General features: G+C 32.2%; 1 protein-coding gene and 11 non-coding genes across 12 annotated transcripts in view; 11 read left to right on the forward strand and 1 right to left on the reverse strand.

Moving 5' to 3' along the window:
- Positions 1–559: 559 nt before the first annotated feature.
- Trnat-ugu (transfer RNA threonine (anticodon UGU)) lies at positions 560–632 on the forward strand. Its single transcript has one exon. It is a non-coding gene; the product is annotated as a tRNA-Thr (tRNA).
- Positions 633–723: 91 nt separating this feature from the next.
- On the forward strand, positions 724–796 carry Trnat-ugu (transfer RNA threonine (anticodon UGU)). Its single transcript has one exon. It is a non-coding gene; the product is annotated as a tRNA-Thr (tRNA).
- Positions 797–885: 89 nt separating this feature from the next.
- On the forward strand, positions 886–958 carry Trnat-ugu (transfer RNA threonine (anticodon UGU)). Its single transcript has one exon. It is a non-coding gene; the product is annotated as a tRNA-Thr (tRNA).
- Positions 959–1,048: 90 nt separating this feature from the next.
- Trnat-ugu (transfer RNA threonine (anticodon UGU)) lies at positions 1,049–1,121 on the forward strand. Its single transcript has one exon. It is a non-coding gene; the product is annotated as a tRNA-Thr (tRNA).
- A 5,690-nt stretch (positions 1,122–6,811) lies between these two features.
- Positions 6,812–6,893, forward strand: Trnas-aga (transfer RNA serine (anticodon AGA)). The gene has a single exon. It is a non-coding gene; the product is annotated as a tRNA-Ser (tRNA).
- A 345-nt stretch (positions 6,894–7,238) lies between these two features.
- Positions 7,239–7,320, forward strand: Trnas-aga (transfer RNA serine (anticodon AGA)). Its single transcript has one exon. It is a non-coding gene; the product is annotated as a tRNA-Ser (tRNA).
- Positions 7,321–13,872: 6,552 nt separating this feature from the next.
- LOC129987496 (target of Nesh-SH3-like) overlaps positions 13,873–23,925 on the forward strand; it is a 47,083-nt gene continuing 37,030 nt past the window's right edge. The window contains exon 1 of the mRNA XM_056095470.1: positions 13,873–13,950. Coding sequence (XP_055951445.1) covers positions 13,873–13,950 — 78 coding nt within the window. The remainder of the gene's footprint in view (positions 13,951–23,925) is intronic.
- Trnas-aga (transfer RNA serine (anticodon AGA)) lies at positions 14,903–14,984 on the forward strand. The gene has a single exon. It is a non-coding gene; the product is annotated as a tRNA-Ser (tRNA).
- On the forward strand, positions 15,332–15,413 carry Trnas-aga (transfer RNA serine (anticodon AGA)). The gene has a single exon. It is a non-coding gene; the product is annotated as a tRNA-Ser (tRNA).
- Trnat-cgu (transfer RNA threonine (anticodon CGU)) lies at positions 16,430–16,502 on the reverse strand. Its single transcript has one exon. It is a non-coding gene; the product is annotated as a tRNA-Thr (tRNA).
- On the forward strand, positions 20,095–20,167 carry Trnak-uuu (transfer RNA lysine (anticodon UUU)). Its single transcript has one exon. It is a non-coding gene; the product is annotated as a tRNA-Lys (tRNA).
- Positions 22,193–22,265, forward strand: Trnav-cac (transfer RNA valine (anticodon CAC)). Its single transcript has one exon. It is a non-coding gene; the product is annotated as a tRNA-Val (tRNA).

Raw genomic sequence — 23,925 nt, forward strand, 5'->3', positions numbered from 1 at the left:
CCAAAAAAGTAAAAACCTTTTAAACACATTTCAGATATAAATACTGTTTTCAAATAAAGAATTGAATATTTTTTTTTTTAATTTCAAAAACAAACAACAACATAAACCATTATAATTACAAAATAATGTAATATAAAACCAGGAAACGATATTAAACGTTATTGAAAATATTTCGAATAGTATTTTTACTCGTTTTTATAAATCGAATTATTTCCTAACAAATCTTTTTCAAATGCCTTAAGTTTAATTTTTTTAAAGTTAGATTAATTTCAACAAACGGTTAATATTATTAAAATGCTCAAGTCCCCGAATGAAAACATTAAGCTGTAGCTACTGTAATTTCAAAAAATTGTAGAAAATATATATCGGGGAAAAAATGCTATCTAATATTCTGAATGCATATCATTTATATTGACACAGGCTCTTCAAAACCTTTTGCCATAAAACTTTATGACATTGTTTTAAATGTTTACATAACAGTAGTCGTAGAAACACTGATATAAACGTTCTATTATCTAATCTTCAGGGTATTTTTTTATAAGCACAGGTTTTGAACGAAGCCACCATAGCTCAGTGGTTAGAGCACTGGTCTTGTAAACCAGGGGTCGTGAGTTCAATCCTCACTGGTGGCTTGATGAAAGTGTGTTTCTTTTTTCTTGTTACGTGTTTCGATACCTCACGTATAAAGATTGTTTTCATTTCAAAGGCGAGTCAAAACACAGAGCCATCATAGCTCAGTGGTTAGAGCACTGGTCTTGTAAACCAGGGGTCGTGAGTTCAATCCTCACTGGTGGCTTGATGAATGTGATTTTTTTTCCTTGCTTTGTGTTTCGATACCTATCGTATAAAGATTGTTTTCACTTCAAGGGCGAGTCAAAACACAGAGCCATCATAGCTCAGTGGTTAGAGCACTGGTCTTGTAAACCAGGGGTCGTGAGTTCAATCCTCACTGGTGGCTTGATGAAAGTAATTTTTTTTTTCTTGCCCCGTGTTTCGATACCTCTCGTATAACGATTGTTTTCACTTCAAGGGCGAGTCCAAACACAGAACCGTCGTAGCTCAGTGGTTAGAGCACTGGTCTTGTAAACCAGGGGTCGTGAGTTCAATCCTCACTGGTGGCTAATTCCTAGGAATGTATTTTTTTGACGCCTTCAACGTAATATGAAAGGATAAATAAATTTTCTAATAAATTTTTTGAGACATTTTTGTAGTATGTAAATATATATTCCATTACAATTTTTAAAAAAAATTAATCAAAATATAGAAATTTTTAATTTTTGTTTGAAAATCTTAATACGTACATTTTAATTTTAGTTTAATGAATTTTACTTATAGTAAATCAGTTGGATAGATTTTTATGTAATTTGATAGATACTTAATAAAGGTGAAAAATAATAAGAGATCACTAAATATGCATCAGCAAAATAAATAAATAAAATTGAATAGTTTTCAATTTGTATACATCCAAATGAAATAATATTATTTCAATTAAAAAATAAATATTTTTTTAGGTAAAGATCAATAAAAACAATTATTTTCATCCCTTACGTTTTGGCATGACAATTAGTAAAATTAACCATTAACATATGTTACAGACAAAAAGATTAATAAATTAAACCTTAACCGTAACATACATGTAACCGATCAATGCTGTTACTAATAATAACTGCTTTCTAGTCAATCGACTTAAACAGTAGACCACTGAACCTGAGGCCTTAGACCCTCAACACGGGAGTTTTCACCCCAATTTTTTCGTATTTTCAAATTTTAAGTGAATTAAAAATAAAAAATAAGTGAACTAAAAAAAAACATAAAAATTAGACCAGACTCTTTGTATTTTCCTATTTCAATGCAAATTTTTCTATCTTATCAATCTAATCTTTGCTTCAAATCTAATCAATTTTTTTAATTCTTTTCTTAAAACCATGTGAAAACCAATTTTTACTTTTATAACACAAAAAAAGATGTAATATGTGTTAAAGAATGTTAAAGATTAACACTTTAATGGAGCAAGTATACGCAATCACAGTTGCCAAGAGCCGTCAATGTTTTGAAAAGTTAATTTTAAAGACATTATATAAAATCACGAAATAATTAAATATACGAAAATATGCACATAAAAACGCGCTAGCCAATTGCGCCATGGAGGACACACTGCGTGTCTCATTTACATAGAAATAAATTTACGGAATTAAATTTCTACCAATAATATTATTAAAAAAATATATTCATCGAAACAAAGGTTTTTCGCAATCCCCGGTGAGCTCAACCCACCAACCTTTCGGTTAACAGCCGATCGCGCAAGCCGATTGCGCCACGGAGGCTACGCTGCTCGTATCGATTACATAGAAACCTTGTAAGGATTTCAAATTTAAACAAATTTTATTATTTAAATTATTCTGAATTGAAATAATAACACCTCTCGAACTAGGATGGCTCGAACAACAAAACTTTTGGTTAAAAGCCGAATGCGCAATCCGATTGCGCCACGCTGCTCGTTTCGATTACATAGAGAAGTTTATAATTATTTAAAATTTCAAAAAATAATATTATTTAAAAAATTCTTTATTAAAACAAAGACACTTCTCGCCCACAGGTGGGTTCGAACCACCAATCTTTCGACTAACAGCCGAACGCGCTAGCCGATTGCGATACGGAGGCCACGCTGCTCTAATCAATTACATAGAAAAGTTTATACTTATTTGAAATTTCAAAAAATAATATTATTTAAAATATTCTTCATTAAAACAATAACACTTCTCTGCCCCAGGTGCTCTTGACCCACCAACTTTTCGGTTAACAGCCAAACGCGCTAGCCGATTGCGCCACGGAGACCACGCTGACTGCATCGATTACATAGAAAAGTTTGTTAGGATTTGAAATTTCAACAAATAATATTATTTAAAAAATTCTTCATTAAAACAATAACATTTCTCGCCCCCAGGTGGGCTCGAACCCCCAACCTTGCTGTTAACAGCCGAACACGCTAACCGATTGCGCCACGGATTCCAAACTGCGCTTATCGATTACATAGAAAAGTTTGTAAGGATTTGAAATTTCAACAAATACTATTATTTAAAATATTCTGAATTGAAACAATAACACCTCTAGCCCAAAAGTTGGCTCGAACAACAAACCTTTTGGTTAAAAGCCTAACGCGATATCCGAATGCGCCACGGAGGCCACGCTGCTCTTATCGATTACATAGAAAAGTTTGTTAGGATTTGAAATTTCAACAAATAATATTATTTAAAAAATTCTTCATTAAAACAATAACACTTCTCGTCCTTAGGTGGGCTTGAACCACCAACCTTTCGGTTAACAGCCGAACGTGTTAGCCGATTGCGCCACGGAGGCTATGCTACTCGTATCGATTACATAGAAACCTTTTAAGGATTTCAAATTTAAACAAATTTTATTATTTAAATTATTCTGAATTGAAATAATAACACCTCTCGCCTCCAGGTTGGCACGAACAACAAACCTTCTGGTTAACAGCCGAACGCGTTAGCCGATTGCTCCATGGAGGCCACGCTGGTTTTATGGATTACATAGAAAATTTGTAAGGATTTGAAATTTCAACAAATAATATTATTTAAAAAATTCTTCATTAAAATAACAACACTTCTCGCCCCCAGGTGGACTCGAACAACGAAACTTTCGGTTAACAGTTAAACGCGCTAGCTTACAGCTCCACGGTGGACTATCTGCGTGTCTCTCTTATATAGAAAGAATTTTACGAATTTTAGAATTCCACCAAAATATCTGGTTTAAAAAAAATTCTTCATTGAAATAATTATTCGTTTCGCGTCCATGTGTACTCAAATCATTCACCTTTTCGTTAACAGCTGAACGTGCTGGCCGAATGCGAGAAGAAGACCACGTTACCTAGCTCGATTACATATAAATAATTTTAGGAATTTTAAAATTCCATCAAAAAATTCTTATTAAAATAAATTCTTCATGGAAATAATAATTCGTCCCGCCTGAAGGTGGTCTCTAATCACCAACTTTTCGTTTAACAATTGAACACGCTAGCCATTTGCGCCACGGAAGCCACGGTGTGTGTCTCAATTACATCGAAACAATTTTACAAATTTGAAAAAATGTTGCGAAAAAATCTTGTTAAAAAATTTGTTTATTAAAATTATAATTCTCCCCATCTCCAGTTGCGTTCGAACCTCCGATAACGCCACGAATGCTACGATGCGTGTGTCGATTACATAGAAACAATTATACGAATTTTAAAATTTCACCAAAAGATCTTATGAAGAAAATTTTTTTAATTAAATAATAAATCTCCCCGCCTCGATGTGGTTTCAAACCATCTACCTTTCGTATGGCAGTGTACCGCGGTGGCCTGGTGTTAAGGTCTCGGTTTCGTAACCGGAGGGTTTCAGGTTCGTGACCCGATTCCACCGAAGAACCGTCGTGTAAGGGGGTCTGCTGCACGTTAAATCCGTCATGACCAAACGTCCTCCCGTTGGTGTGGTGTGGTGTGGAGAGGAGGGTGCCAGCTCAGGTGTCGTCCTCGTCATCTGACCGTGGTTCAAAATTACGAGGTCCGTCCCAAAATAGCCCTAGTATTGCTTCAAACGGGACGTTAATATAACCAAACCAAACCAATTAGTTTGGCAGCTTAACGCACTGGTCGATTGCGCCCTTCAGTCCCCTCCTTATCTCTCAGTTTCGTAGAAATTACTTTACATATTTGCTATTCCTGCCAATAATATTATTAAAAAAAATTCTTAATCAGAATAAATATCTCTCTTCGCGTCCTCAAATGGGCTCGAACTACCAGTTTTTTAGTAAACAGTCCTTTTTCACCCTCTGGTGAAACACTGCTGAACTTTGTCTGTATGCGTATCTAGTTTTCTACCAAAGTGTAAATCCATACTATATTATTAGGTAGAAAACTTCTTTGACTCACTCTTTCATTTTTCCAAAGTGTTAAAATCGCCCAATTGCCAAAGTAGCAGTTGTAAATACTAATAAGATGAAACATTTTTAAACAAATCAACAATAAGGTTACTTGAAATTCTTTACTATTTGCTTGTTTGGGTTACCGAATTGGTGATAAATTTAAAAAGCACTTTAAAATTATTTCCTTCCCTTTTCTAAATTGTAAGTTCCTTTAAAATCGGTATTAGTATTATAAAGAAGTATTAATTATCCCCAAAAATGCAATACATTTCTAATCTTTATTGCCGTTGAGAAAATTCTTTTTATCCCCCACTTTCTAATATTCTTACGTGATTGCTGAAAGCTATTAGATGCTATTATTTATTGGAGATGTTTAACATTGATGTAACAAATTTTAAGTTCATGAATAGTAAAATGTGTTGCTAAAACATTATTCAAAGCCATAAGTGTGCTAACAATATTGCTATTTTTCCCTTTGCCATTAGCCCTAGTTACATCCATACGCTATTTGCCCCATCACGTCATTACGCAAATGATTTAAAATGGAAATAACAATCCGATATTAACGCTTATTTGTCTGAATACAAGTCACTTTAATTACATAAAACTCTCTTGAAATCATTTTGACATAAAAAAATCTGGGAATCTGTTCTCTGTATTTACATGAAGAACGCCGGCGTCCTGGCATAGGGGTAGCGCGTCTTCCCCGGGTTCGAGTCCCGGTTTGGGCATGGTTGTTGTTCTGTTGTTCTATCTGTGAGATGTGTGAATGTGCCCTCCTGTAAAAAGGGGTTGTGCAAGCGAATGACTGATGCGTGAGTAGCAAAGTCGTACTCTTGGCCCTAGTTGGCACTGCTATAAAAAATAAGAGACATCCCCCTCAGGCTTAAATCGCTGTCTTCGTAACAGCGGGCTTGTCAGTGGCAAGTGTCGTAAGAAACAAACAAACATGAAGAACATCTGCAGATGCTCTGACTTAAACAATATGGAGTTACCTTTTCGGCGATATCATTTTATAGGCAGAAACTCATAAGAGGCCGCCATACACAGTATTTCAGCGATTAAAGAACAGTTTTTGTAAGCCAAGTGTTGTGTGTTCGATTGCTAAGTAGAGCCTGCTAATTACGATTTTTTTCCCTTACTCTGGTGTTTCGATACCGCGTGTGAAAAGATTTTTTTCACTTCAAGTACAAAGAGGTAGGCAGAGTCGTCTTAAGCCCCGTTCCGAGGACCAGTTGCCTTACAGATTTGGTCATAAAAATTCCAACTGGCCCACTGTTGGACAAACCCCGCCATTGTACGTGATCGGAAGCTAAACGCAAATTGTCGGTAAAAAGAACAAAGAACCCCAGAAAACCACAAGAGAAAGGAAAAAAAGGAAAAGTTTGCCAGACTCAAGGTGGCCTCAGGTCGTCGGAACAGGGCTTTAGCTCAGTGGTTAGTTCTCTGATATTCTCACGCAGGACCTTGAATTGAATCCTCACTGAAGCCTTGATGAAAGCGAATACTTTCTCCTATTGTGTATTTCCTTTCCTTCTCCTAGTGTCCTGATATCACTCGCGAAAAGATTGTTTTCACTTCATGTACGAAAGCGCACCTGAAGACGATGTAGCTCCGACGTTCTAGCACCAGTCTTGCACACCAGGAATCAAGAGTAAAATCTTTATTGGTGGCTGAAACATGCAGAGATTTTTTTTCTTTTGCCATGCTCTAAGTTTACAGTATTTGCTGGGGAAGCCTTTAACACAGAATAATATAAAATATTATTTGAAAACTTCAACAGAGAATCAATTAATCGCGCAACAACGGAACTACTGATAAACAATAAAACTAAGAGAAGAAAAAAGAACTACAGTATTCACTTACATGCAAACAGACGATTCTGTGTGTAGTCGTGGCCGAGTGCTTAAGGCGATGGACTAGAAATCCATTGGGATCTTCCCGCGTAGGTTCGAATCCTACCGACTACGTTCGAAAGTTTCTTTTTTTATTTATTATTTTTAGAATTCGTCCGACCATTGTAGTTAAAAATAAGAAAGGGAAAAACATTTATGAATATATGTAAGATGTACTACAATTAAAAATTGTTAAAACGCGACCGTCACTTTCAAGGACACACAGTATTTTCTTTTATCACATCTTGGATCTTTACTTCCTTTTTCCTGTGGAAAAATTTTATATCCATCTGTATATAAATGACGGATTTTCATAAGAATACCACATTGTGAATTGCCTTTTCAAAAGATTATATCGTCACTACAGCACAGCGACAAGTATGCAAACATTTGAATACATGTAAAGATGCAATTATACGTGTAGTCGTGGCCGAGTGGTTAAGGCGATGGACTAGAAATCCATTGGGATTTTCCCGCGTAGGTTCGAATCCTACCGACTACGTTCAGTTTTTTTTTTTTCATTCTTAATTTCATCATGAATGAGAGAACACTTTTATTGTTAGAATATATTCTCCCATTGCAGTTAATGTAAGTACATCAAAAAAAATTTCAGATTTCGTTTCTTTCCTTTTAAATATGAAAAGAAATATAATGGATATATTGAGAATGTACTACAATTAAGAACTGTTAAAACATAAACAGCAATTTCAGATCAGGAAAGAAAATCTTTCTTTTTTCTGAGAAAGAGTTTTATGCCCATTTCTATTTGGCGGTTTTTCATAACAATATCATATTGTTAGGTACCGTTTTGAAAGACGTTAACATCGCAACAATTAGGGAATTAGAGCAGAACGACAGAGAATAATTTAATACCTGCAAATGAGTGTGTATTCGTGGACTAGAAAGCCATTGGTAAATTCTTGCGTAGGTTCGAAGCCTACCAACTAAGTGGAGGCTTTTATTTATTTTTTTTCCTTCCAAAAATTATATTTGTCATTAGCTCCTTTGACATTCTAAAATTTTCCTTTAAATATTTTTTAATCTGGTTTTTAATGGCTTGTTCAATAAAATATTAAACATCAATTTTTGGAAAAAACATCTTTGATAATCTCCAGCCACTAATGTGGATTGAACTCAAGATCTCTGGTTTACAAGACGAGGGCTGTAAACACTGAGCAATGGTAACCCAGAAGAAATCCTAACTCATAAAATGAAATCCTAAAGACAACATATTACTGTTCATTTCAATGCACCTGCAGCTATCGTTGTGCAAATATAACGAACAGATTCTCAGGTTTTTAGAGAAGAGAACTTCGAGCATTTGGTATAATTAAAGTTTCATGTGCCCAGCTGAGTAAGCAGAAATTAATGTCGGGTTGCTCTTTGGATTGACGAAATGTTACGATGAGGCAAATGGCACCAGGAAGATAGCAATTAATTTCGTTCGCCTCATCATATTTGACTTCGAAAATGTATATCTACACATTTTATGACCTGGAATAAAATAGCAATGAAAATAGCTGCTCTATAAAAATACATATGATTAGAAACTAAGGGATAAAAAGTATAATCTCATCATCATCATTGATTAGAAAAATATTGCATTTTTAGGGATAATTAATTATTCTTTATAATACTGTATTTAAAGGAACCTATAATTTAGAATGGATAAGGAAAAAACTGATTGAAATATTTTAAAGTGCTCTTTGATTTCCTCGCCAGTATGGAAATCCGAACAAACAAGAGGAGTTGTTCTTTAAGCAATTTTATTGCTGATTTATTTAATAATGCTTTGTCTTCGGTAAGTTATACAGGTGCTATTTAGTGAATTAAAAGGGCATATTAAAAATTTTCAACCAAGTAATTCAATATTCCTTTACATTTTGACAGAACTGAAGAGATCAGTATAAACAAGGCAAAGTAAGAGAGCACCAAAAGTTCCTGAAAATATTTTTTTTTTTTCATTCATCTAAATAATATCCTTAAATATTTTTTTAACATGCTTCCATAAAAGATATTAAGTTAACATCCTTTTTGTTAATTATGACTCTTCAAAAGTGGTGAATAATGTAAAATTCCATAGTAATTTTGTACTATATTTAAGTCTACTATACATTTATATACTACATTTAAGATATGAAAATAAAATTGCTAAATTCAAAGTACAGTTATAAAAATTAGTTACACGAAAACTGTGATTTAATAAATAATTGTACACGTCACCCGGAGCATATCAGTCTTTTCCCCTTTTCTATATTTTCCAAAGAAAGTTTACAAACGTACTTATATGTTGGTGCCTCTTTATACTATCGCCGAGAGCAGTCCAAGTGGACGTTCTTGGCATAACAGCCTACTTCAAGCTATGCCATTGCTCAGAGAGGTTGGGCATTGCTCCTTACTTAAGCATGGTTTCAGTTCAAGAACCCATAAATTTCAAATTTTGAAATGCTGTTCAAGTTAACAAAACTGTCGCGATTTCTTTGAAAAGTAATATTGAATGACGCAATGAAAAAAAAAATTGAAATGATTATTTGGTATATTTAAATGAAATATTTAGGATAAACCCCTTTTTAAATTATTTATTAATAAATAAACAATTTTAAGAAACTTCTTAGTTGTTTATTAATAAATAAACATTTTTTTCTTAATTGTTTATTAAAAATAATTAAATTTAATACTGACAAAGATGAAAATATATGTAAAAATTGTAGCTTCATTGCATGTCGTCACATATAAAATCATCAATCATAGTTTTTACCCAGTTTAAAATTTAAAATATCACAGTTTCTTTTATTTTATTATTAGCCGCCTTTGGCAACCAGCCGGTTCACCAATCTTAATGCTCGTTAAAATTTTAATAATTAAATATCTGATGTAACTCCTATTTTAATAGCTTCTTCATCAAAATATTTTAAAGCTTCAAATTTTGATAGTCATATGTCATTCATAATATTATAAAGGCCTTCAGTCATAACGTAATATGTATCTCTCTAATTTTCTGTTAGCTCCCGTAGAATTTATGCTTTAAATTAAAGTGGAAATGGTTAAATTGCAATTAATATAAGAACATTTTTTACTGAAACGAAGGATTTTTTAAATATGTGTACTGAAAACATAGTCGCTGAGTATTTAAACCTTATGGGCACTAAAGAATATCTTTCTTAATTTATGTAATATTTCAAGAAGTTTTTTCTCACATTCATCATGAGCAGATCTGCCCTATAGAGCACCAACGCACACACACACACACATTGAGCTTTATATAAGTATAGATACATGAAATTACCTTCTACTACCAGCTGAAATTCTAGTAGAAGGAAATTCTTTGATGTTCCTACGAGGCAGTTACAAGACTATTAGATTATATAATTAAAAACATACATCAGAATTTCTTCATGTTCTTAAATATTTCATAACCTCCGTTTATATTGCACCCTCTGCAAACCCTACATCAACTCTCCTAAAGATTACTACCTTTTGAAAACCCCTGAATTTAAAAGTGTTACCTAAGCTCTTTGAAATATAACCTTGGATATATCACTGATAGCATTGTACTGCCCAATCTAGCGGTTGGTTTACCCTGAACATTGATTGTCTGCAATTTAAATTCAATCTGTTCTGCATAGCTTGGTGTTCATGATTCTTTCTCTCAGTAAAAGTGTAATTTTTCTAAAGCCGAGTTTAATCTTTCTTTTATGAAGTCGAGACTAATTGAGTATATAAGGCTATTGAAACACTTGAATGAGTGCCTTATTAATCTATATTGAAATTTTGTATTTTACGGTAATACAATTTCACTTGCTGATTTCTCATGTAAATGTCTCATAAAATTAGCAGGTTTTTATATTTTTTAGCTTAACTTTCAGTAATGAGAGAATATTATGTGATATTTGCTATAAAAATGAAAAGAGTTATAATTTCATTACAACACTGAAATCCATTGATTATATATATATATATATATATATATATATATATATATATATATAATGATATTTTAAACTCTTAATTTAATCCAAATTAATTTCCAAAACTTTATCTTAATTTAGCCCGTAGTAAAATATTCTCTTATTTCCTGATCTCATTCCTCGTATGAAGCTGTGTAAAAATTACTTAGCAGTCAAATCTACGTATCAAGTGAAAGTGATCCTTTCGGTGCCCTTGTCAAAGGTCACCACGTGTATTGAATTGGCGCTTGGCCGGAAATCCCATGTTATATAAGACTAGTGATCATTTGTTTCATCCTCTTCTTTACTTCTGCTTTTGTGTGGCTTCTGTATATATATATATATATATATATATATATATATATATATATATATATATATATATATATATATATATATATATACAGAGAGAGAGAAATAAACTGCATGGCAAATAAATTTAGGTTATTGAAAAGAAAGTTTTTGAAATTTTAAAATGATATAAAAAATTAAATTTATGCTATAATATTTTTACATGATATGAAGTAAAAACATCAAAATGAGGTAAATTCTTACCTTCTAAAATACATCTATGCCGAATATAATAATACTTTAATGGTCTGTATCGAAGCGTGCCGGTACACAAACGCTTTTATAACAATAAATACTTTATTTTTATAATTTGATGGAGGATTTGGTCATTTGTTGAAATAGTCTTCATTCTGTAAGAAATAATCGTATCAAATGAAAATAATACACAAAAATGGTTACATTTTTCAAAAGTAATAAATAAATTACTAGTTCTAATGAAACAAATATGGCAATAATAAGATAATATTTATCGTATAAGATAATACTCGTGATTTTTAGTAATAGGGGCATAAAACTTACACGAATGAAATATTATCGAGATCATTTAGAAGAAGGTTAATTCAGCAATCTTTTTATCAAAAACATATCTATTCTTAACCATGAGTTTATACTGATATTCATTAATACTTACCAATGTTTTCTTTGCATATTTAGAAGTGAGGGACGCGTGAGGATAGAACCTGGGACCTTTTGGTTAGCAGTCCAGTAACGGTACGATTTTGCCAAAACAGCTGTTCGGGCAGAAGCGCTGTTACTGGCTTATATGCGATTCACCACACATAAAACACTTAAAAAGAAATATCCATTATTTATAATTATAAATGCCTATAGGGTGAATATTTCAAAAAGAACAATGTCACTCAGTATTCACTAACATTTAAATCTTATAAGATTACTGATGCCAATTAAGTTTGCAAATTAAAATAACAGAATAATTTATATATATATATATATATATATATATATATATATATATATATATATATATATATATATATATATATATATATATATATATATATATATATATATATATATATATATATATATATATATATATAAACTATTCCATTAACATTTAAATCTTGAACTTTACAAACGCCAAGTGAGTTTTCAATTTAAGATAAAAGTAGTAATTTAATAAAAAATACAAAATGATGAATCGTTGTTTCAGTACGGAGTCCTGTGAGTTGTGGTTCTCATGTGCTTCCACTACTTTCTACTACCTAAGTACCGCATCAAGAGAAATTCTATCTTTAACATGTTGAACATGTATTCCAAGTTCTTGGTTCGGGTAGTTCTTGGGGGGGGGTACTTACCAAGTTCTTGGTAAGTACCCCCCCCCAAGAACTTGGGGGGGTATCAGTAGAACTGATAAGAGCTCGCATTAACAGAAGCAGAGAGACGTAGTGGAAGCTGATGGGTCTACAACCTAAGGGTCCATGGAACCTAATCATGCTTTGCAAGTCTTTGCTTTATTTTCGTGGCTTTTCGAAATTTACTGGGGCCGCTGTGGCTTTTTGGAAAGGTCTTGGTTTCAGAACCGGAGGGTTTCACGCTCGAGACCCGATTCCATCGAAGAACCATCGCATAAGCAGGTCTGGTACACGTTAAATCTGTTGAACCTTCTCCCTATGGTGTGGTGTGAAAGTTTGGAAAGGGGATGTTAGCTCAGGTGTCGTCCTCGTCATCTAACCGAGGCTCAAATTACAAAATCCATCAAAAAATAGCCCTAATGTTGCTTTAAAAACGGGACGCTAATATAACTGAACCGAACCCGAAGTTCATTATATACGTATAAAATTAAACCCTATGTGTGTATAAAAACTGTCGAGATTAAGACTTTAGTCTATATACAAAAATTGAATAAATATTTGCAAATTTTTATATAAAATACAGGATGACACTTAAAATCAAGTAACTTAGGGAATCTTGCAAAGAATCTCAGAATTCTAAATTCCTCTTATTTCTTTAAATTTACTCATTAAAATTTTTTTTAAAATTATTAAAACTATTAATTTATATTCTATATCAGATACTGATAGTGAATTCATTTTGTAAAAATATTTTTGAACATTTTCAACCTAAATTCAGTTGCTTTTTAAGTTAAACGGTTAAAAATAATCTTCCTTTAGTTTCCTTAGACTTGGCATCCATCACCCTGGTTCCTTAAGTTGCATGACTTAAAAGTGGGTTACACAAATGGAAAATAAAATTCATTGAAAGTTCCGATATAATATTTACTGTAATATTTTTCAAAAGTGATAAAGAAATATTAAAATAGTGGACAAATTTAATTAAAAAATTTTATGGTGTGCAAGAGCTGTCTAACTTTGGCCAGGAAAGATATATTACTTAAGTGACGAAATCGAGACCCTAATCCCCTTCAAAGTAGACCCCTTGCGCATTTACACATTTAACCCACCGATCTTACGACAGCCGAAAACACTCCGGGAAGCCTTCTTTTGGAATGGTGTTCATCTCTGTTATCGCGTTCTGCCTTATTTCTCTACTCAAAACGGGATTCTTTCAACTGGACATCTTCAATCTCGGAAACAAACCAGAAATCGCAAGGAGCCATATCTGGTGAGTAGGGAGGTTAGGAGACAACTGGAGTTTCGTGTTTCGCCAAGAAAGTCTGGATCTTGAGAGAAATTTAAAAAAATCCGACGAACACTTATAATTTACTGAGAACTTTACTCAATGGCCAGCAGGCAGCAACTGACACACTCGAATAAGGACGAAAAAATTCAAGCATGCGTATTAAGTTGTCTTCCTCCCTTGTGCGCGGTGGAGCCGCTCTGTCATTATTACCGTACATAGGAAAATTGAAGGTCAGTTTTTTTTTTTTAAGATAGCCCTCACATGAACTTTCTTTTGCTTTGCTCAAACCTATATCAAAATAAATAATGATTAAACTAATTATGAAAGTATTACTACTGTGAAGTTTATGAATCCTTTTCATTAATTGTTAATAAACTATCAACTTTTAACTGTATACTGAATGCAATTATCTCTCTGTATTACTTTATAACGTGAACGATATTAATTTAATATAATTTGTGGAATTTAATTTTTATCATGACATAAGATCATCATTACAAAATGCAAATTTTGTAATGAAAAAAATTAATTAAATGTTTTGCAACAAATCTTCATAGATTAATCTTTGTGCCTATTTGTAATTGATAAGACTTCAAAAGAATTTTACATTGGTAGCTACCATTTTGAAAGATGTTAACATTAATGTAACACACTCACAGGTATGCAAATACTTTAATATAAACAAATAGCTGATAACTTGTAGTCGTGACAATGTGGTCAAGGCGATGGACTAGAAATCCGTTGGAAATCCATTCGGGCAATCATTTTAGTAAAATTCGTAATTGATGAGAAACCACTTTTATCATTAGAATCTCTTCCTTTGCAAGAAAGAATAATTAGAAATCAATTTTAAAGAAGTTAATACAATTACTTAAGAGCAAGAAAGGATAATATATTTGTTCTTTCCTTTTAAGTATAAGAAAAATTTTATGAATATAACTAATATATATTATGATTAAAAATTGTTAAAAAGTGACCACCAAATTTAGGATCGGGAAAAAAAATGTTTCATGTCTTTTTTTTTTTTTTCTGTGGAAGAATTTTATATCCATCTCTATATAAATGACTGATTTTCATAAGAATATCATATTGTGAGCTGCCTCTTTGAAAGATTCTACCATCGCTACAGCTCAGCTACAAGCATTAAATTATTTGAAAACATGCAAACACGCTCATCTGTGTGTAGTCGTGGCCGAGTGGTTAAGGCGATGGACTAGAAATCCATTGGGATCTTCCCGCGTAGGTTCGAATCCTATCGACTACGTTCAGTGATTTATTTTATTATTGTTAGAATCTGTCTTACCATTGTAGTTAAAGATAAGCAAAGGAAAAAATTATTTATGAATATGACTAAGATGTACTACACTTAAGAATTGTTAAAACGTGACGGCCAATTTCAGACAGAGAGTACTGATCTTTCCTTTCATCACATCTAAAGTCTTTTCTTTCTTTTTCCTACGAAAGAATTTTATGTTCGTCTCTGTATAAATGACGGATTTTAATAAGAATATCACATTTGAGCTACCTTTTCGAAAGATGCTAACATCATTGAACACAGCACAGCGACTGGTATGTAAGCATTTAAATATATGCAAAGCAACAACTGCGCGAGTAGTCGTGGCCGAGTGGTTAAGGCGATGGACTAGAAATCCATTGGGATCTTCCCGCGTAGGTTCGAATCCTACCGACTACGAAATTTCATTTACTTTGTTTCATTTTTAAATTCTTTAAGAATACTTGCGCAGAATAAATAATTTATATAAAAATTAAATTTAAATTAACAGGCACAAAACAATGTCATGAAAATTAGAAAGTTTCACTTAAGCGCTTATGAATAGAGTTCTTCAATATATAATTTCAATATTATATTTTTAATGTAGTTATTTTTTTTTATTTGTTACTATAAAAGATACATATGGCATTATTTTTATAGCAATTTAAATTTCATTAAATTTGGTATAATTATTAAGCATTAATATTTCAAATCTGAAATTAAACGGTTACCTTTCATTTTATATTACATTAAACAAGAAATCACTATAAATATGCACCTGCAAATTTTCAGGGGAAAAATAAATTTTACGCACAAAAAATTAATGAACGGTATCATAATCTTACAAGTTGTATCGAAAACATAAGGATGAGTGGAAAAAATTGTCATTCTTGTGCCACCAGGGCAAAAAAAAAAAAAAAAAAAGCATCCAAAAACCATTGACGATTAAACTCACGTACACTGGTTTACAAAACTAGTGCTCTGACCTCTGAACTATAATGACGCTTCGGTATTCTTGCACATAAAGTGAACACTATCTTTTTAGGAGAGGCATCGAAAGCTTGTGGATAAAAAAAATTTCTCAATAATCAAGCAACCAGGGATAAACGAACTCACGACTCTTGCTTTACGAGACCTGTGCTCTATCCACTGAGCTATGAGTGCTCCGTCAGTACCCATGAGTGCTCCTTCCATTTGCGTTTAAAGTGAAATCTTTTTACAAGTAATGTCGAAACATCAGTCGAGAAAAAAAGACTTGCTAGCATCAAGTCACCACTGAGGATTGAACTCACGACCCCCGGTTTACGAGACCAGTGCTCTAACCACTGAGCTACGATGGGTCTGTGTTTTGACCCGCCCTTGAAGTGAAAACTTTCTAACTTTCTTTATACGAGAGGTATCGAAACACAGGGCAAGAAAAAAAAACACCTTCATCAAGCCACCAGTGAGGATTGAACTCACGACCCCTGGTTTACGAGACCAGTGCTCTAACCACTGAGCTATGATGGCTCTGTGTTTCGCTTTCCACTTAAAGTGAAAACAATTTTTGTACGAGAGGCATCGAAAGATTGGGCATGAAAAAGATTCTTAATCTTAAAGTCGCTAACGAGGATTGAATTCACGACCCCGGGTTTACAAGACCAGTGTTCTAAGCACTGAGTTCCCGCTGTCTGTTTACACTTAAAGTGAAAACAATCTTTTTACGAGAGGCATCGAAAGATTGGTCAAGACTTTCAGGCAGATAAAATGAAAGTAGTAAGAGCAACCCATTACTTTTTATACAGAAACATCTGTTGCTATTTTGTGTAAATATAGAAATCAGATTCACATATTTTTATGACAGATGGTTTTCATGTGCTTGACGTAGTTAATGTGATACTTAATCAGTTAAGTAGAAGTTAATTTAAGGTTTCTTTATATATAATATATAATTGGCGTAATAAGATGAGGAAAAGGGAAATGATTTAAAAATGAATTATGAACTCATTTCGTCTTGATTGCATCCAAAGGATTAACGACATGGGATATCTGCGTTCAACATAATGTGATACTAAGGTGACTTTGCTGCCTTATAGAGCTTCAGAAACTGCATCTCACTGCATTTACCCCGATTTTTTTCTTTTCATTAATTATCTGCCCCAACCCCGAAAAAAAAACCCTTTCAAAACTGTTTTCATCTTAATTTTTGTAAAATTTTATAAATAGGCTTTGTAAAAATACTTTATTGAAAAGTAATTTTTTATTGAATTATATAATTAAAAATGCAGTACACATAAAATATAATGTATTATTGCAGTAAATAAATAAAGAAGTTATATATATTTTCTGAAATAGTTTTGATCTGGATCAATTTTTGGTCCTGAACCTTATTTTTTTATTTGTGTTCCAATCTAATTCTTACGGTCAGTTAAATCGTCATTAATGGTCATTTTGGCCTCTCCGTCTTATTTTCTTTGGCGTGGGAAAATCACGCATTTTCTTGGTGCTGCATTACTTCTGCAATAAAAACTGTTATTTAATAGCAGTCAGTTGTCACATTTCAAAATGCAGGGTTAATAAATGGTTGGAAAAAGAAATATAATATCATCATTATAATTGATAGGAAAATTATTGCCTATTTGAGGATTTGATAATAAATTTTAAAGGAACATAATTTCCAAAACTAATTTAGTATTTCTTTACATTTCGGCATGACTCTAGAAGCAGATTAAAGACAAGTAAAATAGGCTAGTGCCAGAGGCCCATAAAAACATTTCTCTTATTAATCTCAATAATGTTTGAAATTATCTTACATTTTCATTTCGGTAAATGGTGTTGAATTTATTTCCCTTTTGAAATTTAAAACTCATTAAATGTTGAGTAGAATTCAATATTTATTTATTTATTAGAAATATATAAATTAATTTTGCTAAAAAAAAGCCAATAATAAAAAGCCAAATGTTATTTCATACACTGAATCTTGACTTGATTTAGCTTCATTTTTTCTGTAATGACTATAATATCAGAAACAGAAATATTTATATAGGAATTTTTAAGAGGTAATAAATAAAATTTCTCAAGTCAAAGCATTTTAATTATAAACAGAGAATTAATTGAATTAATTATAAATAAAATAATATAATTAATAAAAAATGTGACTACACATCTTTAAGGTATTCAACATCGTACTTTTTTTTTTTAAGTAACGGCAAATTAGCATACCTGTCTTTATAAATAACCATAGATAAATGAAAAAAAGTGACACAAAAGCGAGTGAACCAAAAATAATCTAGGGCCAACAGCAAAATTAATCCTCTGGTTTTTGACACATTTTTTTTTTTTGTAAATAAATATTTAAAATATAATTTAAAGTGTTTATTTATTTTAAGCTTTCATTAACAAATTTATTTGTTAGCTCCTGTAAAATCTATCGTTCGAGCATCTTTTTCAAAATTCCACGGAAATCCTCAAATGATATTTTACAGTCTCACTTTGTTTAAAGAAAACCTCGCAAAGCGAGTGCCCCGCATAACCAGCAAAACAAAATATAAAAAAAGTGACTCGATTATCGAGCGATGTTTCGCAGAACGAGTGACGAAGAGACACAGTAGCGTCACATGCTGGACTGTTTATGTTGAGTGTTTGTTTGAAGAGAGTCCTTATATCTACATGGAAGATATTTTGAGTGTGTAGCGTTATCAAACTGTTCTCTGAGGGGTTTGAACAAATAAATGTGAAGTCGTAATCGATGAGATTTTGTCTCTGGCCGAGTTTTTGGGGTTAGAAGTGGATAGCAAGGACATTGATGAGCTGGCGGAAGAACATAGCCAGAACTACCGAAGAGTTTATGGAGTTGAATTCCGTGTCACAGCAAAATGCTCTAAAGGTGATTTGGTCAAGAGAGGAAGAAATAATAGACGTAACAGAGCATCAACCCTCTAATGAAATAAAAGAGATGATGAAAGCTAGAAAAATTATGGCATTCATATGATGATAAGCATCATCCTAATGATGCAGTAGCTATACTGGTTACCGATTTATTTAAATATAATGCCGTGTCTCATTTTCGCCAAAAACAAGTTAAGTCAATTTTCTTGCCAAAAAAGCATGCATTTTTACGTATTAAATTATATTATCATAATTTTTTTTGAATATTTTTATCGTAAGGGAAGACATTGTCCTATTTAACATAGATTCCTATGGGGAAAAAAACTGTTTTTATGTAACGAATGTTTCGTATTAAAAGTAAAATTCGCGAACGAATAATGCTAGAATTCATTATTAATTTTAATTTAAAAATGAAATATCGATTGATTTGATGACAACCCAGCGGGAGAGACTCTCCCCGAAACTTTCTCGCATAATTCTTACAAAGAATGCAATCCCCCTCCCCTCTTTAAAATTATGGCCCTTAGGCAAGAGCGTGAATGCCATGAGTACTCAGATTTTTATTTTCATTCCCTATCATATTCGTTGTGTGCTTCGTAGGATAATACAGAAGACCGAGTGAGCATTTCTGGTGATATTTTTTCGTCCGACGGAAACCAAATTTGATACATAAAAAGTATTCAAATAACTTTCCAAAGTAACGCATTCAAATAACGTTAATTTATTCAAAACATTTCGCTTAAGAGGTTTCTAGTTAGCATACGAAAGAATGTATAGAGAGATAGGCAGTCAACTTTTTGACCGATTGGTTTCAAATCTGATTCGGATCTACACCTTAATTGCAAAATCTGTGTTTCAAATTCTATTCATCTAATTTCATTTCGTTTTGTAATAATCACGTTCAGTTGCTTTGGGATAGCCGAAGAGACAGACATCCTTTGAATGGATTTCATTCAAAATTTGACAGAAATCTACAAACGTAGTACACAGACCACATACCAATTTTCCTTTGTCAATCTCAACATGTTTTTGAGTTATAATGCTCGTAGATAGACTAAAAAAATTCGATTCATGATTTAATGATTGGCCAAGAAATTCAAATCTCTGTATTTGAATTTCTTGACAATACTTTTTATTTTGTAAATTTCGTATATCAGAAGGTAGAAAAAAATTGCAGTTCCCTATTGTAACAGTTGGCTTTATTGCAAGAGTAAAGCACGGGCCTTTCTGAAGAGCCCGGATAGCTCAGTCGGTAGAGCGTTAGGCTTTTAACCTAACGGTCCAGGGTTCAAGTCCCTGTTCGGGCGGTTTAATTCTTGTTGCATTTGCTACAGGTTTAACAACAACTAATTTCATCCTTTGAATTTCTAACTTATTTTCTCTCCTTATTAGATGTTACGTTTTATTTGAGACATTTATTGTTATTTTCAACCAGAAAATAACATAGAAGAAATTGAGATTCTTATGAGTGTTCATGTGACTTTCACCTTTTAAAGTTTTAAATTTAATCACAGAGTTTACTAAGAAGAAACTTTTGAAGAAAAAAAAATCCTACCTTTTTGTTTGATAATCTAAAATTTCCTTCATTTTAATATCTAATAAATGCCGGTAGAGATAAAGAAAAGGCTTTTGTATATGCGAAAGAGTATAAAGAATTACAAAATTAAAATTTACTCATTTAAAATATCTCTTGGCTTGTTAAGAAGCACTATTTGCTTTAAAATTTATATCGCTTAAAATTTTATGTATTGATGTTTGAAATGTTTATAACGCTGTTGAAAAGCTTATTTTTAGAAAGTCATATCACTGTCACTCTCCGACTCGTCCGAAGGCACACGGATAACGAAAACTGAATACCGAACTACTGCAACAGCAACATTGGCGGGAACTGTGATTGAGGCCTAAGGGCCATCACCGGCCACGGTACAACCCTTCCCGAAGGAAGTACGCCCCATCATCGATGGGAGGAGGCAAATCTCCCACCTTTTTGTTTACCCTCCAGGGTGGCGAAATACAACCACCATACCTGAAGCATCTCATCCTCATTTCGAGGCGCCCCCCCCCCGAGGAGTTCTTATTTTTGGAAAGAAAAGTTTTAGAATATAAGCAAAAATAGTTTGTTATTTTCCTTTGTTTTATTTTTACTTGTATTAATTATGCAAATATTTCAATACAAAGAAATTGAAAAGTAATCTATGTTAAAAAGTTAGTTTTTCGATCTGAAAGTCAATAATAATCAACTAAACGAAATAAATCTGAGAAATTAAGGAAATACATAATTTTAGTACCGTTCCTGATAAAGAAATTTCTCACAGGAGTAGAGCAATACAAGTATTTTTTCTCTTAAGTCTCTATGAACAGACTCTTAATTTTTTAATTCCTTTTAATTAAATATTTTGATAATGATATTGATTAGAGTAAACTATTACAGTAACTTTTCAAACAAACTTATTTAAAACGAAATATACTTTATGGATCTAATAGTACAGAGATTTAATTTTCATTGGATTTTTATTTATGGCAATGACTCAATAATCATAATTCAATAAATCCTAAATTAGTGCTTGTTTTATATGTATCATATACGCACTTTTGTTAACTTATTAACAGGATTGAAAGATGCTGATAAAAAAATCAATGAATAACAAAATATAATCATACAAAATATCTACTACAGATACTTAATGCTTACGAAGATAGTTTTGTTCACAAGCTCTCCCCACCCCCCCAAAAAAAATCTCAATGAAACAAATTAAGAAAAGGAAAATTCATTACAACATTGTCAAAGAATATGAAACAACTAAACAAAATATTCATTCTTTGGCTTTTAAAATGGGAACAAAAAAGAAAAACCGAATTTAAAAATGAAAATGTACAAGAAAATATAAATATAAAAAAATGAAAACAATTCAATTTTACTTGTAGCACCGGCAATTATGGAAAAATATTTTTTAAAAGGAACTCAACATTATGCAAAAAAAAAAAAAAAAAAAAAAAAAAGGAGGAGGAGGGGATTCAGGTTTGAAATTGAAACCTTTACAAGCTTACTTTTAAAATTTTAAACAGTGTAAAACAAGTTTCCTCCGAGATTATCGGGTTGAAATGTCAAAATAATAGCTAATTTCTAATTAATTTCAGATTGAAATGAATATTTAAAAAAAACGGTTCGAATTACCAATTTTTACACTCAAAAGTAAATTTATGCCAAATTTGATAGCTCGAATTTCCCTGGTCTGCTTGCAAAGTGCCAAAAACTTTATCTATATACATTAATTCAGTTTTAAGATTATAAGGGGTAAGCAAAACAAATATATTTGGGTTTCATGGCAAGTGTTTCCGTAGTGTAGTGGTTATCACGTGCGCTTCACACGCGCAAGGTCCCCGCTTCGATCCCGGGCGGAAACAAAAGCATTTTTTATCAATAGTCCTTCTATAATTTCACTATTTGTCTAATAAATTTGTCATTTTTATGGAGATTATATAAAAGATTGAATATTAAAGCAATTAAACACTGCCTTTTTCTTTCTTTCTTTCCCGGTTCGATCCCGGGCGGAAGCAAAAGTATTTTTTATCAGTAGTCCTTTTATAATTTCATTATTTGTCTAATATGTCATTTTTATGGAGATTATATAAAAGATTGAATATTAAAGCAATTAAACACTGCCTTTTTCTTTCTTTCTTTTGTGTATCACAATAAATATAAATAAAAAGTGTTTAAAACATTTTTTAAATGTTAAAACTCTTTTATCCTATTAACTTATTTTATTAAACTTTGGATAATTACTATCATAATTTTATTAAACTTATTTTGACTAACTTATTTTAACTCTTTACATTCTCCATTTACTTATCAAAATTTTTTTTGTCATTCAATAAATTTTGCTGCAGAAAAAAAACTACGAAAAAAAGAAAAGGTATTTTTTATTTATTAATTAAAAGCAAATTAGTTGATTCAATGACTAATTATTTTAGAAAAATGTTCATTCGACTAACATTTACTTCCCGATGTCGAAACTACATACATTAAGCTGATAAAGATCGTCAAAATAAGCGATCATATTACGAAGATTTAAGCTTTTGATTAAGCCGTAGCTTATTTATGCACGAAAGATAAGTCAAGCAAGCTTTGATAAATTCTGAAATTACAAACAGACGAAAATAAAAAATTAACACAGCGTCACGGACCTCTGGATTATGAGCCCAACACGCTTTCACGGCGTCACTCGGCTTCGGGGCGTCAATTGTTTCATCTGTTCTAGTTTTGTTCTCGTGTCAAATATTTTATAATCGGGGCAATATATAGATATAAAACGCTAACATACGTGGTAAAAAAGAAATGGTACTTATTTTAATGTATATAATAATTAGTTATTATAAATGTTAAACAAATCATCCTACACATTTCAAATTGATTCATTGAACATTTTTACAGTTGCCTTGAATTCATCGCATCACTTTGCTTGTTAATTAATTCAGCTACAAAATATTATTCGAAATAGTCTCAAGAGAGTTTGCTGTTGTCACCAAAAATTGCATTTATTCAGATTAACGACGTTAAGAAAAATGTACAGTAAGATAGTTTAACATATCGCTTTGAAGCAACACGAGAATTGTTTTGATATGTATTTTTAATTTTGTATCGTGTGCACATGCCGACGAAGTCAATATATGCTAGTCGCCATTCCTTCCAGAGTTGGATTAAAGGGCCCTGAGGTTCTATTGTCTTCTTAAGGGCTCTTAAACAATATAAATCTCGGGTCTCCTTTTGCTTCCAAATTTTGTTTGTGTTTTGGCTCACCCTTGGACTGAAAACATTCTCTATACGAGAGATATCGAAACATAGGGCAAGAAGAAAAATCACTTTCATCAAGCCACCAGTGAGGATTGAACTCACGACCCCTTGATTTGCAAGACCACAGTTCTAGAACTGTGCTATGATGGCTCTGTTTTTTAACTAGCCCTTCAAGTGAAAACTTACATTATGCGATAGGTATCGAAACACAGGGCAAGAAAAAAATCTCTTTCATCAAGCCACTAGTAAGGATTGAACTCCCGACACCTGGTT

The sequence above is a fragment of the Argiope bruennichi genome, chromosome 10 (genome assembly GCF_947563725.1).
Source record: "Argiope bruennichi chromosome 10, qqArgBrue1.1, whole genome shotgun sequence".
In the NCBI taxonomy this organism is placed as follows: Eukaryota; Metazoa; Arthropoda; class Arachnida; order Araneae; family Araneidae; genus Argiope; species Argiope bruennichi.